Source organism: Thalassophryne amazonica, chromosome 7 (assembly GCF_902500255.1).
Source record: "Thalassophryne amazonica chromosome 7, fThaAma1.1, whole genome shotgun sequence".
In the NCBI taxonomy this organism is placed as follows: Eukaryota; Metazoa; Chordata; class Actinopteri; order Batrachoidiformes; family Batrachoididae; genus Thalassophryne; species Thalassophryne amazonica.
In genome coordinates this window covers 104,729,907-104,749,450 of record NC_047109.1, presented here as the reverse complement: position 1 = coordinate 104,749,450, position 19,544 = coordinate 104,729,907, and the positions used below count along the sequence as shown (strand labels likewise).

General features: G+C 40.5%; 1 protein-coding gene across 1 annotated transcript in view; it reads left to right on the top strand.

Annotated features, from left to right (window-relative positions):
* The window catches only part of dnah5 (dynein, axonemal, heavy chain 5), a 366,123-nt gene that overhangs the window by 204,781 nt on the left and 141,798 nt on the right, over positions 1-19,544 (top strand). Inside the window, exons 60-64 of the mRNA XM_034175262.1 lie at positions 7,597-7,864; positions 8,755-8,878; positions 11,822-11,929; positions 12,107-12,221; positions 13,810-13,986. Of these exons, the coding sequence (XP_034031153.1) occupies positions 7,597-7,864; positions 8,755-8,878; positions 11,822-11,929; positions 12,107-12,221; positions 13,810-13,986 (792 nt within the window). The remainder of the gene's footprint in view (positions 1-7,596; positions 7,865-8,754; positions 8,879-11,821; positions 11,930-12,106; positions 12,222-13,809; positions 13,987-19,544) is intronic.

Below are 19,544 nucleotides of genomic sequence, written 5' to 3'. Positions count from 1 at the left end.
AGACGGCGCGCATTGCTTTATCAAAATTTTTTCAGGGCCTGTGAGGGATATCCGAGTGGACACTATTCGAGAAATTCTGCTGGTTTTCGGTGAAAAGTTTAACGGCTGATGAGAGGTTGTGGAGTTTCTTTCGCTTTAAGGACAGCTCACAAAGCGGATCGGCGCGGCGCGGTCGGAGGTGGCATCCGTCTGGCTGTTTCGAGCTGAAAACTTCCTAATTTAAGGCTCTGTTCACCCAGGACGTCGTCAGAGAACAGAGAAGTTTCAGAAGAAGTCGACATGAGGAGTTTATGCGGACATTCCACTGTTAAAGGAGATTTTGTAATGAAAGAACGTGCGGGCAAATTCGCCGAGTCGGTTCCGTGACAACGACGCAAATCCGTCTGCGCCGCGACAGGAAAAACACCTCCGTGTTGAAAACCATTTGTAAAATTCAGGCGGCTTTTGATGGATTTCAACAAGTGAGTATCTGAGAAATTGTTTAACAGCTGGGCATGTTCCAACTTGTCCGTTAAGGTTTCCAACGGAGGTGTTTTTCCTGCCGCGACCCCCCGCGGTCGGGTCCGGCCCGACATGCGAATCTGCCCGCACGTTCTTTCATTACAAAATCACCTTTAACAGTGGAATGTCCGCATAAACTCCTCATGCCGACTTCCTCTGAAACTTCTCTGTTCTCTGACGATGACCTGGGTGAACAGAGCCTGAAATGTGGAAGTTTTCAGTTTGAAATCAATCAATGAATCAATCAATTTTATTTATATAGCGCCAAATCACAGCAAACAGTTGCCCCAAGGCGCTTTATATTGTAAGGCAAGGAAAAACTCCCTTTTAACAGGAAGAAACCTCCAGCAGAACCAGGCTCAAGGAGGGGCAGGTTCTGCTGGGACTGGTTGGGGCTGAGGGAGAGAACCAGGAAAAAGACATGCTGTGGAGGGGAGCAGAGATCAATCACTAATGATTAAATGCAGAGTGGTGCATACAGAGCAAAAAGAGAAAGAAACACTCAGTGCATCACGGGAACCCCCCAGCAGTCTACGTCTATAGCAGCATAACTAAGGAATGGTTCAGGGTCACCTGATCCAGCCCTAACTATAAGCTTTAGCAAAAAGGAAAGTTTTAAGCCTAATCTTAAAAGTAGAGAGGGTGTCTGTCTCCCTGATCTGAATTGGGAGCTGGTTCCACAGGAGAGGAGCCTGAAAGCTGAAGGCTCTGCCTCCCATTCTACTCTTACAAACCTTAGGAACTACAAGTAAGCCTGCAGTCTGAGAGCGAAGCGCTCTATTGGGGTGATATGGTACTATAGTCCCCGTTATTACTCTAGCTGCAGCATTTTGAATTAACAGAAGGCTTTTCAGGGACCTTTTAGGACAACCAGATAATAATGAATTACAATAGTCCAGCATAGAGGAAATAAATGCATGAATTAGTTTTTCAGCATCATTCTGAGATAAGACCTTTCTAATTTTAGAGATATTGCGTGAATGCAAAAAAGCAGTCCTACATATTTGTTTAATATACGCATTGAATGACATATCCTGATCAAAAATGACTCCAAGATTTCTCACAGTATTACTAGAGGTCAGGGTAATGCCATCCAGAGTAAGGATCTGGTTAGACACCATGTTTCTAAGATTTGTGGGGCCAAGTACAATAACTTCAGTTTTATCTGAGTTTAAAAGCAGGAAATTAGAGGTCATCCATGTCTTTATGTCTGTAAGACAATCCTGCAGTTTAGCTAATTGGTGTGTGTCCTCTGGCTTCATGGATAGATAAAGCTGGGTATCATCTGCGTAACAATGAAAATTTAAGCAATGCCGTCTAATAATACTGCCTAAGGGAAGCATGTATAAAGTGAATAAAATTGGTCCTAACACAGAACGTTGTGGAACTCCATAATTAACCTTAGTCTGTGAAGAAGATTCCCCATTTACATGAACAAATTGTAATCTGTTAGATAAATATGATTCAAACCACCGCAGCGCCGTGCCTTTAATACCTATGGCATGCTCTAATCTCTGTAATAAAATTTTATGGTCAACAGTATCAAAAGCAGCACTGAGGTCTAACAGAACAAGCACAGAGATGAGTCCACTGTCTGAGGCCATAAGAAGATCATTTGTAACCTTCACTAATGCTGTTTCTGTACTATGATGAATTCTAAAACCTGACAGAAACTCTTCAAATAGACCATTCCTCTGCAGATGATCAGTTAGCTGTTTTACAACTACCCTTTCAAGAATTTTTGAGAGAAAAGGAAGGTTGGAGATTGGCCTATAATTAGCTAAGATAGCTGGGTCAAGTGATGGCTTTTTAAGTAATGGTTTAATTACTTCCACCTTAAAAGCCTGTGGTACATAGCCAACTAATAAAGATAGATTGATCATATTTAAGATCGAAGCATTAAATAATGGTAGGGCTTCCTTGAGCAGCCTGGTAGGAATGGGGTCTAATAGACATGTTGATGGTTTGGATGAAGTAACTAATGAAAATAACTCAGATCAATCGGAGAGAAAGTCTAACCAAATACCGGTATCACTGAAAGCAGCCAAAGATAACGATACATCTTTGGGATGGTTATGAGTAATTTGTTCTCTAATAGTTAAAATTTCATTAGCAAAGAAAGTCATGAAGTCATTACTAGTTAAAGTTAAAGGAATACTCGGCTCAATAGAACTCTGACTCTTTGTCAGCCTGGCTACAGTGCTGAAAAGAAACCTGGGGTTGTTCTTATTTTCTTCAATTGGTGATGAGTAGTAAGATGTCCTAGCTTTACAGAGGGCTTTTATATAGAGCAACAGACTCTTTTTCCAGGCTAAGTGAAGATCTTCTAAATGAGTGAGATGCCATTTCCTCTCCAACTTACAGGTTATCTGCTTTAAGCTGCAAGTTTATGAGTTATACCACGGAGTCAGGCAGTTCTGATTTAAAGCTCTCTTTTTCAGAGGAGCTACAGCATCCAAAGTTGTCTTCAATGAGGATGTAAAACTATTGATGAGATACTCTATCTCACTTACAGAGTTTAGGTAGCTACTCTGCACTGTGTTGGTATATGGCATTAGAGAACATAAAGAAGGAATCATATCCTTAAACCTAGTTACAGTGCTTTCTGAAAGACTTCTAGTGTAATGAAACTTATTCCCCACTGCTGGGTAGTCCATCAGAGTAAATGTAAATGTTATTAAGAAATGATCAGACAGAAGGGAGTTTTCAGGGAATACTGTTAAGTCTTCAATTTCCATACCATAAGTCAGAACAAGATCTAAGATATGATTAAAGTGGTGGGTGGACTCATTTACATTTTGAGCAAAGCCAATTGAGTCTAATAATAGATTAAATGCAGTGTTGAGGCTGTCATTCTCAGCATCTGTGTGGATGTTAAAATCGCCCACTATAATTATCTTATCTGAGCTAAGCACTAAGTCAGACAAAAGGTCTGAAAATTCGCAGAGAAACTCACAGTAACGACTAGGTGGACGATAAATAATAACAAATAAAACTGGTTTTTGGGACTTGAAACAGCGAGACGACGCCGCCTCAGAGTGCAGATCGCCATCAGGCGCCGTGGGCCGTCCTTAAAGCGACACTTACAGACTAAAATCTCTCATCAGCCGTTAAAATTTTTACCGAAAACCAGCAGTTGTGCCTTACAGTTTTTGAAAAATTTTTTATCAAACAAAGCAGCAGTCTCTGAGCCATTCCTAAACAATGAAAAAATCGACGAGAGGGTGGGCCACTCCTCACTCAAAGACTGCCCACAGGGAAATGACGTAACCGACAGGCGTGAAAAAACTCTCGTATGCCCACGAGGGTTCAAGCATGTCTGATGTAATCACACGTGATTCAAATCCATATGGTTTTTGAAAAAAATAATAAGGTCGGATACTTTTCTAACAGACCTCGTAAGTGACATTTACATGACAGTTTATATGACAATATTGAGAAATGATAATTTGGCCATATTGTACAGCCCTACTGTCAACTAGCTGAAAACTTTAAATATTAATTTACATCTACATTTAAAAAATGCTTATAGTGTCAGGGGGTTAAGAGGGCTGTAATTGGGGGGTCAGCTGAAAAGCAAAAAAAGAAAAATGCTTTAAAAGGTGGGGAGTATGGTGGGCAGAGCCCCCTCCAGAAGCTGTAAGGCAAAATAAGGAAGCTGAAAGGTTTTTGCCATGCTAATGCTCCCCTGAAGCATTTACTCAAAATAAAGTCTGAAGGACCGAAATGACATGATGAGATGCTGACGAGCTTCACTCATTCATGTCCGCGACATATGCATTTTAAAGGGGAAACAAATCAACAGTATTTTGTTTTGGGGGGGGGGTGCCTTTACTACCTCCATTGTTACATAAATCTTATATGTGTGAAATGCCAGGGTTTTTTTTTTTTTTGTCATTTGTTTTTTTCTCTTGAAATTAAAGCATTAAGGACCTGATTTAATAAGATCCCAGATAAGTGCTAAATTGCTTGGTTAGTCCAAACATTTGTGCACTGAGTTGAGTTTTGCAGGTTTTATACTAAGAATAAATGTGAAGGAAAGTGACATAGACGGCAGTTCAGTTATATTTGTGACTTCCAGTTATATGCCTTTGTTCGCACAAACTGCAACATAACTGAGCATGTTTGTGCACTGCCAATAAAAAGAAAGAAAGTTTAAAAAAAATGCACAAAGGCCCCTATGTGCACAGTTCTCTGTTTGTTCCACCGGCAGAACACAGCATAAGTATTCACCATAAGGTATCATGGATGGAACATTAAATAAATGTCTGTCTGGCTTTTTGTTTGTTTGTTGTAATAATGTGGAGTTGCTTCAGGAAGGGCATCCGGCATAAAACGTGTCAAATCAACATGGAGATCCATATCACATTCACTGTGGTGACCCTAATTGAAAAGAGAGAAGCTGAAAGAAATTACTTTTTGTGTTTTGGAATAGCCTGCGCATGAGCGTATTCATACAATGTGCATCCTGTGTGCACAGCTGTGTATCTGTGTGTCTACCAGTGTTTTGTTATTTATTTTTTATTCTGTGCAGTGTTTGTGCTGGAACAGAATTGTTGAACAGCATTCTGTCAAATGCACTCAGTTAACGACAAGGTTTCAAACTTGCAAATTACAGATGCAGTCAACACCTGCTAAATTTCCTTTTGACCGTGATAAATTGTGTTGTGTGTGCAAGCATCAATCCATTTGTATGTTTGCAAACAGAATTTTGAACACTCGGGTGGACAAACCCCAAATTGCAGTTTCAAAGAGGCAAACACACTAAATGGACAATACACACTATTTTGCACATTTGACAGAAGATGTCCTCGTTGTGCTGTGTTCGGAAATCTCAACATGCAGGTGCAATGGTGTTTACACGTTTTTACACATGCAAACGGGCGGCACGGTGGATTAGCGGTTAGCACTGGTGCCTTACAACAAGAAGGTTGTGGGATCACCTCCCACACTTTCTCTGAGGAGTTTGTGTGTTCTCTTCATGTCTGTGTGGGTTTCCTCCGGTTTCCTCCCACAGTCAAAAAACATGCTTATTTAGGGTCTGCTCCTTTCTCTGCCCCTGACCAAAGCAGCGCCTCTACATCAGGAATTGTTTCCCTGGGCACCGGACTGTGGCTGCCCACTGCTCCTAGTCGTTGGATTGTGTCCAACTGTAATTAGGATGGCTTAAATGCAGAGGACAAGATTTGTTGTATATGTGCAGTGACAATAAAGTTTCTATTCTATTCTTTTCAAACCTTTTGTAAATCAAGCCAAAATTGTTGCATTTTTACGTTGATGGCAACAAATCCACAAACAGATTATCTTTTTGTCATCTTATTGCCATCCTCTCTCTCCCACTTCATTCCCTCACTCTTCTGCCACCCTTTCTCTGCCTCCCCACCAAGAGCAGTTTTAGCTGCAGCTGTTGTACCCGGGAGGTAAATAGAACAGGGGAGAGTGGCGGTGGTGTCAGGATGTTTGTGTGGAGGTGAGAGATTCATGTGATATGAGAGAAGCAGAGTGAGAAGTTGCTGATGTTTCTAAGAGCTGGGGTGACAGTTTGTGAGAGATGGTGAGAGACATGAGGGCAACAAAAAAGAGAAAAGTTAGCTGTTTACTGTGAGGTCATTTCATGCAAAAGTAACATGGCAGATGGTCAGGGCTTCAGTATTCAGCAAATTTGGTATTTTAATATTGCCAATTTTGGGATCCACCTTAAATTTTTGTTTGCAAATTTAGTTAGAATCAAATTAGATGCCATAGCAGTGTGTGCCTTCTTATTTCTGTTGATATAACATATATTGTGCTGTATTGCTAATGCACCATTTACAAGCTAGGCTATTCTGGGCACATTGTTTTGCCTAACTGGAGCTAGCTAATTATTTCCATTTAAAAATTTTAAGCTTCTGGTTTCGATTTTGTTCCTTTCACCGAGTAAATGTTCTCCAACAAGCCAATTTTAGTTTCTCCAGAATTAGACATCTACCATTATAAACCTAACCCAGCCTGACTGGAAAATCACTAAGGACCCTTGGGCAAGGTCTTTAATCCCCTATTGCTCCCGGTGTGTAGTGAGCGCCGTGTATGGCAGCACCCCCACATCGGGGTAAATGTGAAGTATTATTTGTAAAGCGCTTAGAGTGTCTGATGCAGATGGAAAAGCGCTATATAAATGCAGTCCATTTACCATTTATAACCCAGTCTCATGTTTTTTTTTTTGTTTTGTTTTGTTTTTTGGAGGGGGGGTGATATTGCCAGAAAATGTATTACATTTTAATGACGCGATCACCCTTTATCCACTAATTTTAACCCTAACCTTAACCTTAATCCTAACCCAATCTTAATCATAACCATATTTTGTGTTTCCATTACAAAAATCAACTCCATTTCATGAAAGTATCATGAACTAATAGATTAAATTACTTTTCGTGATGCCATCACAAACTTTGGTTGTATGAACTGCATAGTGTTTTCATAAAGGGTCCGATGGACTCAAGCGATTATGATATGAAGAATTAGGAAAGGGGAGAAATAAGACATTTTCATGATAATCATGATCAAAATTATTCACATCAACAGTTCAAGCCAATGTGTTATTATTTCATATGTTGAAGAGTTTTTAATTCTCATTATTATCTCAAATCAAAAATCCTGCATTTGCAAATTCCTGCAAGTTGCTTGTGGCAGGTGATTTTGTATATATCATGTTGACAAAACTGAAAACTGTTCACACATTAACTAGCTGCTGCATCCTGTTGGTGTCTGTCAATTTGTATGGAAACATGAATCATATTGCAGTATGTCTGTCTACTGTAACTGACATTTGTTATACACATAATATACATACAAGGGGCATGACGTGTGCACACACTACACATTGGCATTCGTTGATACAGATCTGCAGACATGGCACGCTCACCCATCACCAAATACCGCTGTTTATAAGCTCACTTTCTGAAATATGTTGATCATAAACAGTTTTTATTCTTCTCATTATCACTTCTTACCCAATTGACTTTAGTTTTACAGTCCACAATCACGCACAATGCATCAACAAAGACAGGTGGATAAATGAAGTTCTGACTGAATGTGAATATATATCTTTGTCCTCAGGTGTCCAGCCTGTTCACACGTGAGGAGATTGATGAAATTCTCAATGATCTCATTCCTGTCATGAAGCGAGAGTTTCCCAAACGACCACCTACTAATGAAAACCTGTATGAGTACTTTATGTCACGGGTCCGACATAATCTCCATGTTGTCCTGTGCTTCTCTCCTGTTGGAGAAAAGTTCCGCAACCGAGCGTTAAAGTTTCCTGCACTGATATCTGGTTGCACCATGGACTGGTTCAGCCGCTGGCCAAAAGATGCTCTTGTTGCAGGTATACTTTTAACTCTTTCAGTGTGTGTTGATGTGGTAATTGCTGCTGCAATGCTCAAAATCCACATTAGTTCTTACTGTTGGTATGCTTATCAATGAAAATCAAGAGAAAATGAATGAGAGGCTTCAGAGGGTTCACACTTTACACACCACAATGTAGATGTATAAGTAAATATACAAATGTCCGGAATCGTGTTTATCACCATGTATGACTTCATCATGAGCCTTATGTGTGACTTCATTATGAAGTCATTCATGACAATCAGTCACAAATATGTTGCTAATCAATATATGATTTAGGTCATCTGGCTAGGTTTCTCGGTTGTTGGGAAATACAAAAAAATGTTTTTTGGTCATGTTTTCCTTGACCTTTGATCAAACTACTTCAGCAAGTAATCATATGTAGATATCTCTCCAAGTAATATTCCCAGTAAGTTTGAAGGAAGTCTGTCCAGCCATATTTGAATTATCCTGTCCAAAGGCACACAGTGAAAACAATACCTAGTTATTACTGGCACCCAGCGTCACACACAACAGTAAATCCCAGCATAACTTTTTATGTGGACATAAATTATTCTTACTTTAATACGTGTTAAGAATGTTATTTGGGAATTGATTAGGGTTATGGGAATCATACTTTTGCATAACAGCACAGCTCACTTTGCCACACTCATTTAAGGTGTCAGTTTGGTTTTACAGAATTGTGAGATGTTATTTTTCATATTAAGTCCTGATGCTTATTGACTGAAAAAAAGAAGTATGACACACATTTTATTATAAGAGATGTATTAGGATGCAATTTTTTAAATTAGATCAAACATAAGTGTATTTGTTGATTTTCCCCAAAATAAGTCATTGCTCCTTTGTCTGTCGATCTTTGTGTTCTTTTAGTATCAGAGCACTTCCTGTCAGTCTATGACATAGACTGCTCCTCCCAGGTGAAAGGTGAGGTGGTCCAGTGCATGGGCTCCTTCCAGGACGGCGTGGCAGAAAAGTGTGTGGACTACTTTCAGAGGTGCAGTGTCTCACTCACTCACTCACTCACTCACTCACTCACTCACTCACTCACTCACTCACTCACTCACTCACTCACTCACTCACTCACTCACTCACTCACTCACTCACTCACTCACTTGCACACACACACACACACACTCTGTTAAACATTGTCTCTGTTTGTCCTGTGAGGCAACATAAATGTCACAGAGCAAAAATAAGTTGTTCCAGTGATATTAGACTGTGTAAATGATCACTGAGTACAAGACGTGAGTGTTCACATCAAACAGTATTCAAAGTTAACACACCACACCATCATTCTGCTGCAGTGGTTTTAACCTTCTGCTCACATCTAATCTGGTCCATAGGTACAGTTCCAGTTTCTCTTATTTTACTTCTGTACACCACCATAATGAACCTGGACTGAAAAATAAAAAAAAAATCTAGCTTTGCTTGTCACTTATATTAGATTTAATTCATAGAGTTGAACAAAAATATTGTATTAACCATTTTGGAATTATAACCATCTCAATACCTACTCATTAAATTTTGCAACACAAAATAAACTCTGCCGGGACTACATTTGTTTCAACTCTAAATAGAGTTAATTAAACTCTATCACAGTTATTATTGCAGTTGAAAAACTTGATTTGACAAGACAACGGAGCTGATTTTACCCTATAATAGAGTTTATTTACCTCTTGTTGGAGTGAGATTTTTCAATTTTTCTATTTATTTTCATTTATATAGCACCAAATCACAACAGAGTTGCCTCAAAGCGCTTCACACAGGTAAGGTCTAACCTTACCAACCCCCAGAGCAACAATGGTAAGGAAAAACTCCCTCTGATAATATGAGAAAGAAACCTCAAGCAGACCAGACTCAAAGGGGTGACACTCTGCTTGGGCCATGCTACAGACATAAATTACAGAACAATTCACAGAACAATTCACGGACGAATATATAAGAAATGCTATTGGCGCACAGGACAGGAGGATTGCCAACACGAATACAATTCCCATCTCTGGATGGAGCTGCACCTTAAACAGAGAGAAAACAGAATCAGGCATCAGAAAGCCAAGAAATACTGTATAATTTGTCAGCATTAAACAACAAGAAAAACAGAGAAATACTAAGGTGATCGCCGGCCACTAGCCCTAAACTTCACTAAAAGACCCAGAATTTAGGTAAAGTTGAGGCCGCGGCCCGCTCCAATGACTAATAAAATGAATTAAAAGAGTAAAAAGCGTAAAACAAAACTGTACCAATATGCTAGCCATATGAAAGGGAAAATAAGTGCGTCTTAAGTCTGGACTTAGTCTCCACAGAATCGGACTGTTTTGTTGACGCAGGGAGATCATTCCACAGAACAGGGGCACGATAAGAGAAAGCTCTGTGACCCGCAGACTTCTTATTCACCTTAGGGACACAAAGTAGTCCTGCACCCTGAGAACGTAAAGCCCGGGCCGGTACGTAAGGTTTAATTAGGTCAGCTAGGTAGGAAGGTGCCAGTCCATGAATAATTTTATAGGTTAGTAGCAGAACCTTAAAATCTGATCTCACTGGGACAGGAAGCCAGTGAAGGGATGCCAAAATGGGTGTAATGTGGTTGAATTTTCTGCTTCGTGTCAAAGGTCTGGCTGCAGCATTTTGAACCAATTGGAGACCCCTAATGCTAGACTGCGGTAAACCAGAAAATAGAACATTGCAGTAGTCCAATCTAGAAGAGATAAATGCATGGATCAGGGTCTCAGCATCATATCCATGCATGAGATCTCATGCATTCAGCATGAGATCCATTGTAGTCCCTGTAGAGTGCATTATACTCTGAAAAATTTACTGTGTAGTGTCTACATAATTCATTCATTTTCTATACCCACTTACTCCAATCAAGGGTCACGGGGTGGTTGGAGCCTATCCCAACATCCATAGGGTGAGAGGCTGGGTTCACCCTGGACAGGATGCCAGTTTATTGCAGGGCCACATATAGAGAGACAAACTGTCACACAAGTTTCCAATTCATCTAACCTGCATGTCTTTGGAAGTGGGAAGAACCCACAAGAACACATGGAGAACATGAAAAATCCACACTGAAAGGACAAGGTGGGAAAGAGTACTAAACACAAATCCACTGTGCTGCTTGCCATAAGTAATTGGACAAACTAAATAAAATATAAATTATGAGTTTGACAGCAGGTTTTCTTTAGACAATTCAGATGATGGACACATGAATATCTCCAAGTCACTGAATATGTCTTGGGCTTTATTTACATTCAAGATGAAGCAATGCAAACAGTTTTGTTTGTCTAATTACTTATGGGATTTGAAAATGGAGGGATTATCTATACAAATGGTTGCAATTTCTAAACATTTAATGTGATTTTTTTTTTAAGCAGAAAGTCTACACTACAAGCACATCTTGATTGATTTTTAACTCCATTATGATGATGTACAGAGGAAAAAATTCCAAAAATTGTGTCACTGTTAAAATATTTACAGACCTTAACGTGCATTTACATCTGCAACTTTTTGATTGACTAATACACCTGAATGAGTTAATTTGCTGTGAGTAGATCAGAAAAAAATAGTAAGCATACAGCACTGTGCATCATTTTAACTGAGGTCAGGATGCAATTTGATATTTAATCAAGAGCTCACTATAAAATACACACAGTAATTTTAACAAGTGGCTTCAATGGACAGCAATTTAGACACAGATTAAATGTGTTAATTGTCTTATTTTGAGATTTATCAAGTTGGATTTTCCAGTGTGGAACTGGAGCAAAGAGTTAATTATTCTGAGCACAGATCTAAAGTTCCTCTTCACCATGGCTATCACAAATAAACAACACAGTGTCAAATGACAGTTGGGACATTTTCAGACCAAACATGACTGAACATTTATGAATACTTTTAATATATATATATCAAATATATCTAAAGTAATCTAATTTCTTTCTAGATATCGACGTTCCACCCATGTTACCCCCAAATCCTACCTTTCCTTCATCCAGAGCTACAAGGTCATCTATCAAGAGAAAAGGTCTGCGGTTCAGAACCTGGCAGACAGGTAAAGGCAAGAAAATTATGTGTGACTTTACAAAACCCTCCATTGGGTGCAGATGGAAATGCTGTGTAATATACAGTAATACCAAAGATTTTAAATGGTGTGTGTGTGTGTGTGTGTGTGTGTGTGTGTGTGTGTGTGTGTGTGTGTGTGTGTGTGTGTGTGTGTGTGTGTGTTTAGGATAAACACGGGTCTTCAAAAGCTAAAAGAGGCATCAGAGTCAGTAGCAGCACTCAGTAAGGAGCTGGAGGTGAAGGAGAAAGAGCTACAGGTGGCCAATGACAAGGCTGATATGGTGGGTTAAAAGACAGTGTGTGCTTTCTGTGTGTTCAGAATATGTGTAATGTTACAAGTAATAGTTGCCTTAGTGGCCATCAGGACTCAGTAGCAAGGTTTAAATCGCATGCAAACAAAATTCCTACGGTAATGGTACGGACAGATGACCCCAATGCAGAGAACAACAGTGATAGTATGTAAAAGCTAGTTTTATTATAACAGTCCCAGTAAGCAGCGTGAAAGCACTAGCAAACAGTCCACAATCCTCAGCTGTAGATTAGCAAACAGTTGGCTTGGTTGCTGACTTGGGCACAGGTCCAGAACTAGACGATTGGCCCAACCTGAGAGGGTGCGCTTAGAAAAATGTCTACAAACAGAAGCAGAAGTTCAAAACACAGTGAGCCATCATACCAGGTGACCAAAACAAGGAATGGCAGATGCAGACAAGCTTCATCAAATAAAAACGGGCAGGATGGGTCAGTTACACAGAGGCAACATCTAGGAAATGACATTAAACAACAGGGATAAAGCTAGACAATCGGGTGAAGAGGGAATGCTCTGTCAGCAGTTATAAAGGCCAGCAAACAATTAACTGTGGAAATGCAGAGACATGTGGAACTGGAAAACAAACAAAGGAAGTCAAACTACTTATAGGGAACAAGGAGACGATAGAGTAACAACGCAAGAGACAATCTAACACAGGAGAGAGATACTGTGATGAGGAACTAATGTGCATGAGCACAAGAATGCAGTGAATGAGCTAGGATAATTAGAATAAAAATAATACATGGAAAATACTTGCAAAACGCAACTAACCAGTGAACTGAATCGAACACTAGAAAGGTGTCTCACTGTGCCATCATCCATTCATTTTCTATACCTGCGTATTCCAGTTAATGGTCACGAGGGAGCTAGACCCTATCCTAGCAATCATACTTGTACCTATTTCATAATACCTAGACAGGTTTAATAATAATGTGCTGTTTGGTAAAAATTTCTACTATACATCTTACAAAAAAATTCCTCAATGTGCTACTTTCTCCACATTTGCCCTGAAATGTGAAGGAATGCATTTTAGAACAGGTTGTCTCTTATAACCAAAGAGTTGTTGGTACGATCCCTGAGTATGGCTGTGTTTTTTCAAAGAAGATACTTAATTCCTTAAACAAGAACATATCTTTGTTAGATAAAAACAAAGAAGTAAATAAAGCAAAGTTGTCAGCTTTCTTTCTCTTATTTTCACTAGCTACTGAAGCACTTTTGATTGTTTTAAAGGCTGAGAAAGGAATAAGGGGGATTGAGAGATTGGGTACTGGTCTCGCTATATGCCGATGATCTTGTTTTATATGTCAGGGACCCTCGATCCAACATTCCATATATCCTTGCACTCAAAATAAACCTTTCAAAAAGTGAATATTCTGCTACTAATGAATGGGCTGAACAATTACCACAATCATCAGTTCCTTTAAGGCTTTGTAATGAAGGGTTGAAAGCACATAAAACAAATGTTTGCATGTTTCCACACAAAGTTTTTCATTTGCTGAAGAAGGCATGAATACTTTTGTTGTGATGCGCTTTATTCATTGCCCATTCTTGGGTATTTTAAGGTGTTAAAGGAGGTGACAGTAAAAGCCCAAGCAGCTGAGCAAGTGAAAGTGGAGGTGCAGAAAGTGAAGGACAAGGCACAAGCCATTGTGGACAGCATCTCAGCTGACAAGGCCATTGCTGAGGAGAAACTGGAAGCTGCTCGGCCAGCGCTTGAGGAAGCTGAGGCTGCACTAAAGGTACAGGGCATGAAAACACCATTGCTTAGGGCGCCTTCACACATAGTGTGAATATGTACAACTCATGGCAACACAGCTCGTATTAGTGAACCATGAAACTTCACGTGACGGGCAGGCATGCACGATCCCAGTGCAACGGTTCGTGCACGCGACAGTGTCCTTCGAGCAGGAACACAGTCTGAGCAGCTGCACCACATTGCGCTGCTGATGTGTGCTCTGTAATTAGTGAATATCACTGGGTTGATATAAATAATACATCACAATCACTGGCGTACAATCAGTGCAGAAAAATGCCTGAACTCAACAAAGACATGGACGAGCTGTGCTGTGTGCAGCGTTACAGCCCGGAGCAGGAGCAGAGGTCTTTACAGCCGCGGCTCTGAGCAGACACGCCCCCACCTGTCCATTCAGTGCCCAGACACTCTGTGTTATGTGGTCATTAATTTTCGTAATTTGTTATGTAACTGGTATGTAGATATTGTTGTAATTATTTATATAACTGTACTGGTGGTGGTTTCTGTGTCTGTCATCCAGCTGTCAGTGTGCTGTGATCAGCTGACAGACCCCTCCCCGTGCTGTGTGCGATCAGACTGTCTGGCCCCCATGTGATCAGATCTGTGCATACAACCCCAGTTCCAGTGAAGTTGGGACGTTGTGTAAAATGTAAAGAAAAACAGAATGCAATGATTTCCAAATCCTCTTCAACCTATATTGAATTTAATACACCACAAAGACAAAATATTTAATGTTTAAACTGATAAACTTTATTGTTTTTGTGCAAATATTTGATCATTTTGAAATGGATGCCTGTAACACGTTTCAAAAAATCTGGGACAGTGGTATGTTTACCACTGTGTTACATCAGCTTTCCTTCTGACAACACTCAATAAGTATTTGGGAACAGAGGACACTAATTGTGAGTGTCATGATTGAGTATAAAAGGAGCATCCTCAAAAGTCTCAGCCATACACAAGCAAAGATGGGTTGAGGATCACCACTTTGTGAACAACTGCATGAAAAAATAGTCCAACAGTTTAAGAACAATGTTTATCAATGTTCAATTGCAAGGAATTTAGGGATTCCATCATCTACAGTCCATAATATAATCAGAAGATTCAGCGAATCCGGATAACTTTATACACGTAAGCGGCAAGGCCGAAAACCAACATTGAATGCCCGTGACCTTCGATCCCTCAGGCGGCACTGCATTAAAAACCGACATCATTGTGTAAAGATCTTACTGCATGGGCTCAGGAACACTTCAGAAAATCATTGCCAGTTAACACAGTTTGTCACTACAAACTGCACTCTACAAGTGCAAGTTAAAACTGTACCATGCAAAGCGAAAGCCATACATCAACAACATCCAGAAACACCGCTGCCTTCTCTGGGCCCGAGCTCATTTGAAATGGATAGATGCAAAGTGGAAAAGTGTGCTGTGGTCTGATGAGTCCACATTTCAAATTGTTTTTGGAAATCATGGAAGTCGTGTCCTCCAGACAAAAGAGGAAAAAGACCATCCAGATTGTTACCAGTGCAAAGTTCCAGAGCCAGCATCTGTGATGGTGTGAGAGTGTGTTAGTGCCCATTTCATGGGCAACTTACACATCTGTGATGGCACCATCAATGCTGAAAGGTACATCCATGTTTTGGAGCAACACATGCTGCCATCCAAGCAACGTCTTTTTCAGGGACGTCCCTGCTTATTTCAGCAAGACAATGCCAAGCCACATTCTGCACGTGTTACAACAGTGTGGCTTCGTAGTAAAAGAGTGCGGGTACTAGACTGGCCTGCCTGCAGTCCAGACCTGTCGCCCATTGAAAATGTGTAGCGCATTATGATGCGCAGAATACGACAAAAGACTCCGGACTGTTGAACAACTGAAGTTGTACATCAAGCAAGAATGGGAAAGAATTCCACCTACAAAGCTTCAACAATTGTTGTCCTCAGTTCCCAAACGCTTATTGAGTGTTGTTAGAAGGAAAGGTGATGTAACACAATGGTAAACATACCACTGTCCCAGCTTTTTTAAAAGGTGTTGCAGGCATCCATTTCAAAATGAGCAAATATTTGCACAAAAACAATAAAGTTTATCAGTTTGAACATTGAATATGTTGTCTTTGTGGTATATTCAATTGAATATAGGTTGAAGAGATTTGCAAATCATTGTATTCTGTTGTTATTTACATTTTACACAATGTCCCAACTTCACTGGAACTGGGGTTGTACATATAAGCATTTTGTGCAAGTGTGCTACCCCCCACCCCCTGGGCACACCAGATGTGTTGGGCGGTGCAAGACACATGCACCACATGTGTGGCTTTTTGCATCTCCACAGTTGTGGGGAACTTAGACAATTTTCACATTCAGCTCGACAATGATTGTCTGCTGACTGTTTTCGTGATGATAGTGCTAATGGCAATTTTCTACGTGGCATGAGAGCGGTGTTAGATGTTGGTGCATGTCAATTGGAATTTGGCCGACACCTGCCACGAGAGGGTTCGATGGGCTCGCACAGCACACACTGTCTTTCAGCCGCTGGTGTGCGCAAATAGTTGTAGCAACAGGTGTACGAGGCCTTCAAGGCAGCTACGATCTCACACGTTTTGCACACGATTCCTGCTTCATGCGAACCTTATGTGCAAATCGACCAAATTCGCACTATGTGTGAAGGGGCCCTTAATATTTGTTAGTCTTTTTGTGACAAAATCTTGAATCCTGACAGACTTTTTAAAATAAATTAGGTCATTATATTTTTTGCGGTGGATATCTGTTAGATACATTTGTGCCATGCACTCTCAAGGAATGTATTTGCTTATTTCAATTTACTGATGTATTCAAATTTCAACACAAAGTGTTATCCTTCACAATACTTGTACTGTATCTAATTTGCAACATGCAGCCACCACACATGAAGAAGACATGTAAAGGATATATTTATCATTTTGACCTCATCTTTGTCTGTGCCACAAAGACCAACCCTGAAACAACCTTGTTCAGTTCCAGCCATCTCGAAACTCACACATTTCAAACCTTCCACTTGAAAAAGTACCTTGGAGCATGTTTACGTAGAAACCAGACAAATCTGAGAGCTTATATTTCATTTTATCTGTCAGATATATCTTGCCCCTTTCCCATTCAAACTGATGTCCACCATGCCAAAAACTGGCCAGTCAAACTGTTTAGCTAATATGGAAAAGGCTTTACAGTGTTCAGGCAATTTTACAAACAACGAAGATGGCTGCTGCTGATGAAGAATTTTCTTTTGAATCCACTATGGCTTCAGTATTAAGGAACCCAGACACCTTATTTTCTATAAAAGATTATATAAGTCCAACCAAAGCCTCTGTTGGCAATAAAGTTGTGTTTACTGTAATTCAGACAAGATTTGCTCAGACTTTAATTGACAAATTGGCACTGCTGGTTGCTAAAAGGATGGAGTCAAGAGACTGCAAAGTGGCTACTGTTTCTCCTTTGGTTGCTCTCATAGATGAACATGTCCAGGAAGTGGCCAAATTATGAATAAGTACCATGCAGCCTGGTGTCCACAGTGATGCAGAAACCACAGCTGACATTGGCAGGTTTTATTTGGTAGCTTGGAATCCTGCCTGCACATGGCTTTACATATTGGCTTCAAATGTTTTTCAAGAAAACCTTTTGGGGATTGTCATGGATGAAGTTAATTTTTTTGGACAAATGGTAAGTAAATAACTCTTCAGCTTCTCCCATTTTCCACCTGAGGTTGTTGAAGCAGAGTTTGTATGGATCTGCATGTTGATTTGGCAAAGGTTTTACACTGGATGCCATTCCTGATGCATCTACATTACATGGAGGATGGGCATAGGTGGTCTTGATCCAGGAACCTTGTGCTTTGGAAACAAACACTCTAACTGCTTGGCCACCACACTGCAATGTACAGACTTTAAAAGTTGATAGTAAACAATGTCATACCAAAAGTAGTGTGTTAAGGCCCCTTCACACATAGTGGGACTTTTGGTTGAATACGGCGAAACAGCGCAAAACTGTTCGAATTAGCGCACCACGAAACATCGCACCGACCGGCAGGCATGCACGATCCTGGTGCGAGGGTTCATGCACGCAACGGTGTCTTTCGAGCAGGAACACAGTGCGATGTGGAATAAGTAAAAAATAAAAAACCAGCTGGTTCCTGTGGAACCACATTGTGCCACTGATGTGGATTAAATAAAAATAAAAAACAGCTGTTACCTGTGGAACCACATCACACCGCTGATGTATATTAAATAAAAAATAAAAACCAGCTGGTACCTGTAGAACCACAAACCACCGCTGATGTGGATTAAATAAAAATAAAAACCAGCTGGTACCTGTGGAACCACATTGTGCCACTGATGTGGATTAAATAAAAAATAAAAACCAGCTGGTACCTGTGGAACCACATTGTGCCACTGATGTGGAATAAATAAAAAAAAAAAACAAAAAAAACATACCACCCACAGGATTCATACTTGCACTTTATTGAATGCCAGCCCGAAACTTTACCGCAGAGCTACCGTCATTGGCCTGTAAACAGTGTTTGGGAAATGCCTGAAATCAGCAAAGAAATGGACGTATTAAAAAAAATAAATAAAACCATACATCATAAAAAAAGCACAGCATTTATATTGAATCCCTCTTATCAAGTGGGCAATACAAATATGATACATCTGTTCTTCTGTAAATGACCCATGGTCACAGACATACAGTCATGAAATGACATGAATGAGAAGCATGTGTCCAGCCGGCCTGTGTGCATGTCCTGTGGATGTCATGTGTCTTGTGGATGGCGTGCCAGAACTGCCACCGTGTCATATGGAACAGAGCTCACGTGGGTAACGTGGAAGTCAGATCGCCCATTGTGTGTTATGATCTGACGGTCCATTTCAGCCTGGGGGCAGCCTGTCATTGGGCTCCAGCGAGGGAGCACGTGCACGCTGCAGCCCACAGCATATATTGTCACAGTGATATATGTTTTTATTTATGTTTATGTGATGACAGCAAACAGACACATGTGCGTCACAGTGGGCAATTGTTACTCCATGTCTGTCCAAACACAGTATGTGTTGTTCAGCTGGGATGTCCAGAATGACAGATCACCACAACCACTTCAGTGGGCTCACACACCTCCTGTCAGTTCAGCACACACACCAAAGCAACACTCGTGAGGAACTTAGACAGATTTCACTGCCAGCACGACAGTGATTGTCTGCAGACTGTTGTCGTACCAAGAGTGTGAATAGCCACACCTTTTCTAAGTGCCAAACAAGTGGTGTTAGATGTTCGTGCGTGTCACCTGGAATTTGGCTGACACCTGCCGTGAGAGGTATCAATGGGTTTGCACACCTCACACTCTGTCTTCCAGCCGCTGGTGTGTGCAAATAGTTGTTGCAACAGGTGTTCGAAGCAGGGACGATTTTACACGTTTTGCAAACGATTCCTGCTTCATGCGCACTTTGACCAAACTTTGTGTGAAATGTGTGAAGGTGCCCTTATATTGAACTAAAAACCACATGAAACTAGCTACCTACCCTACCTGTAG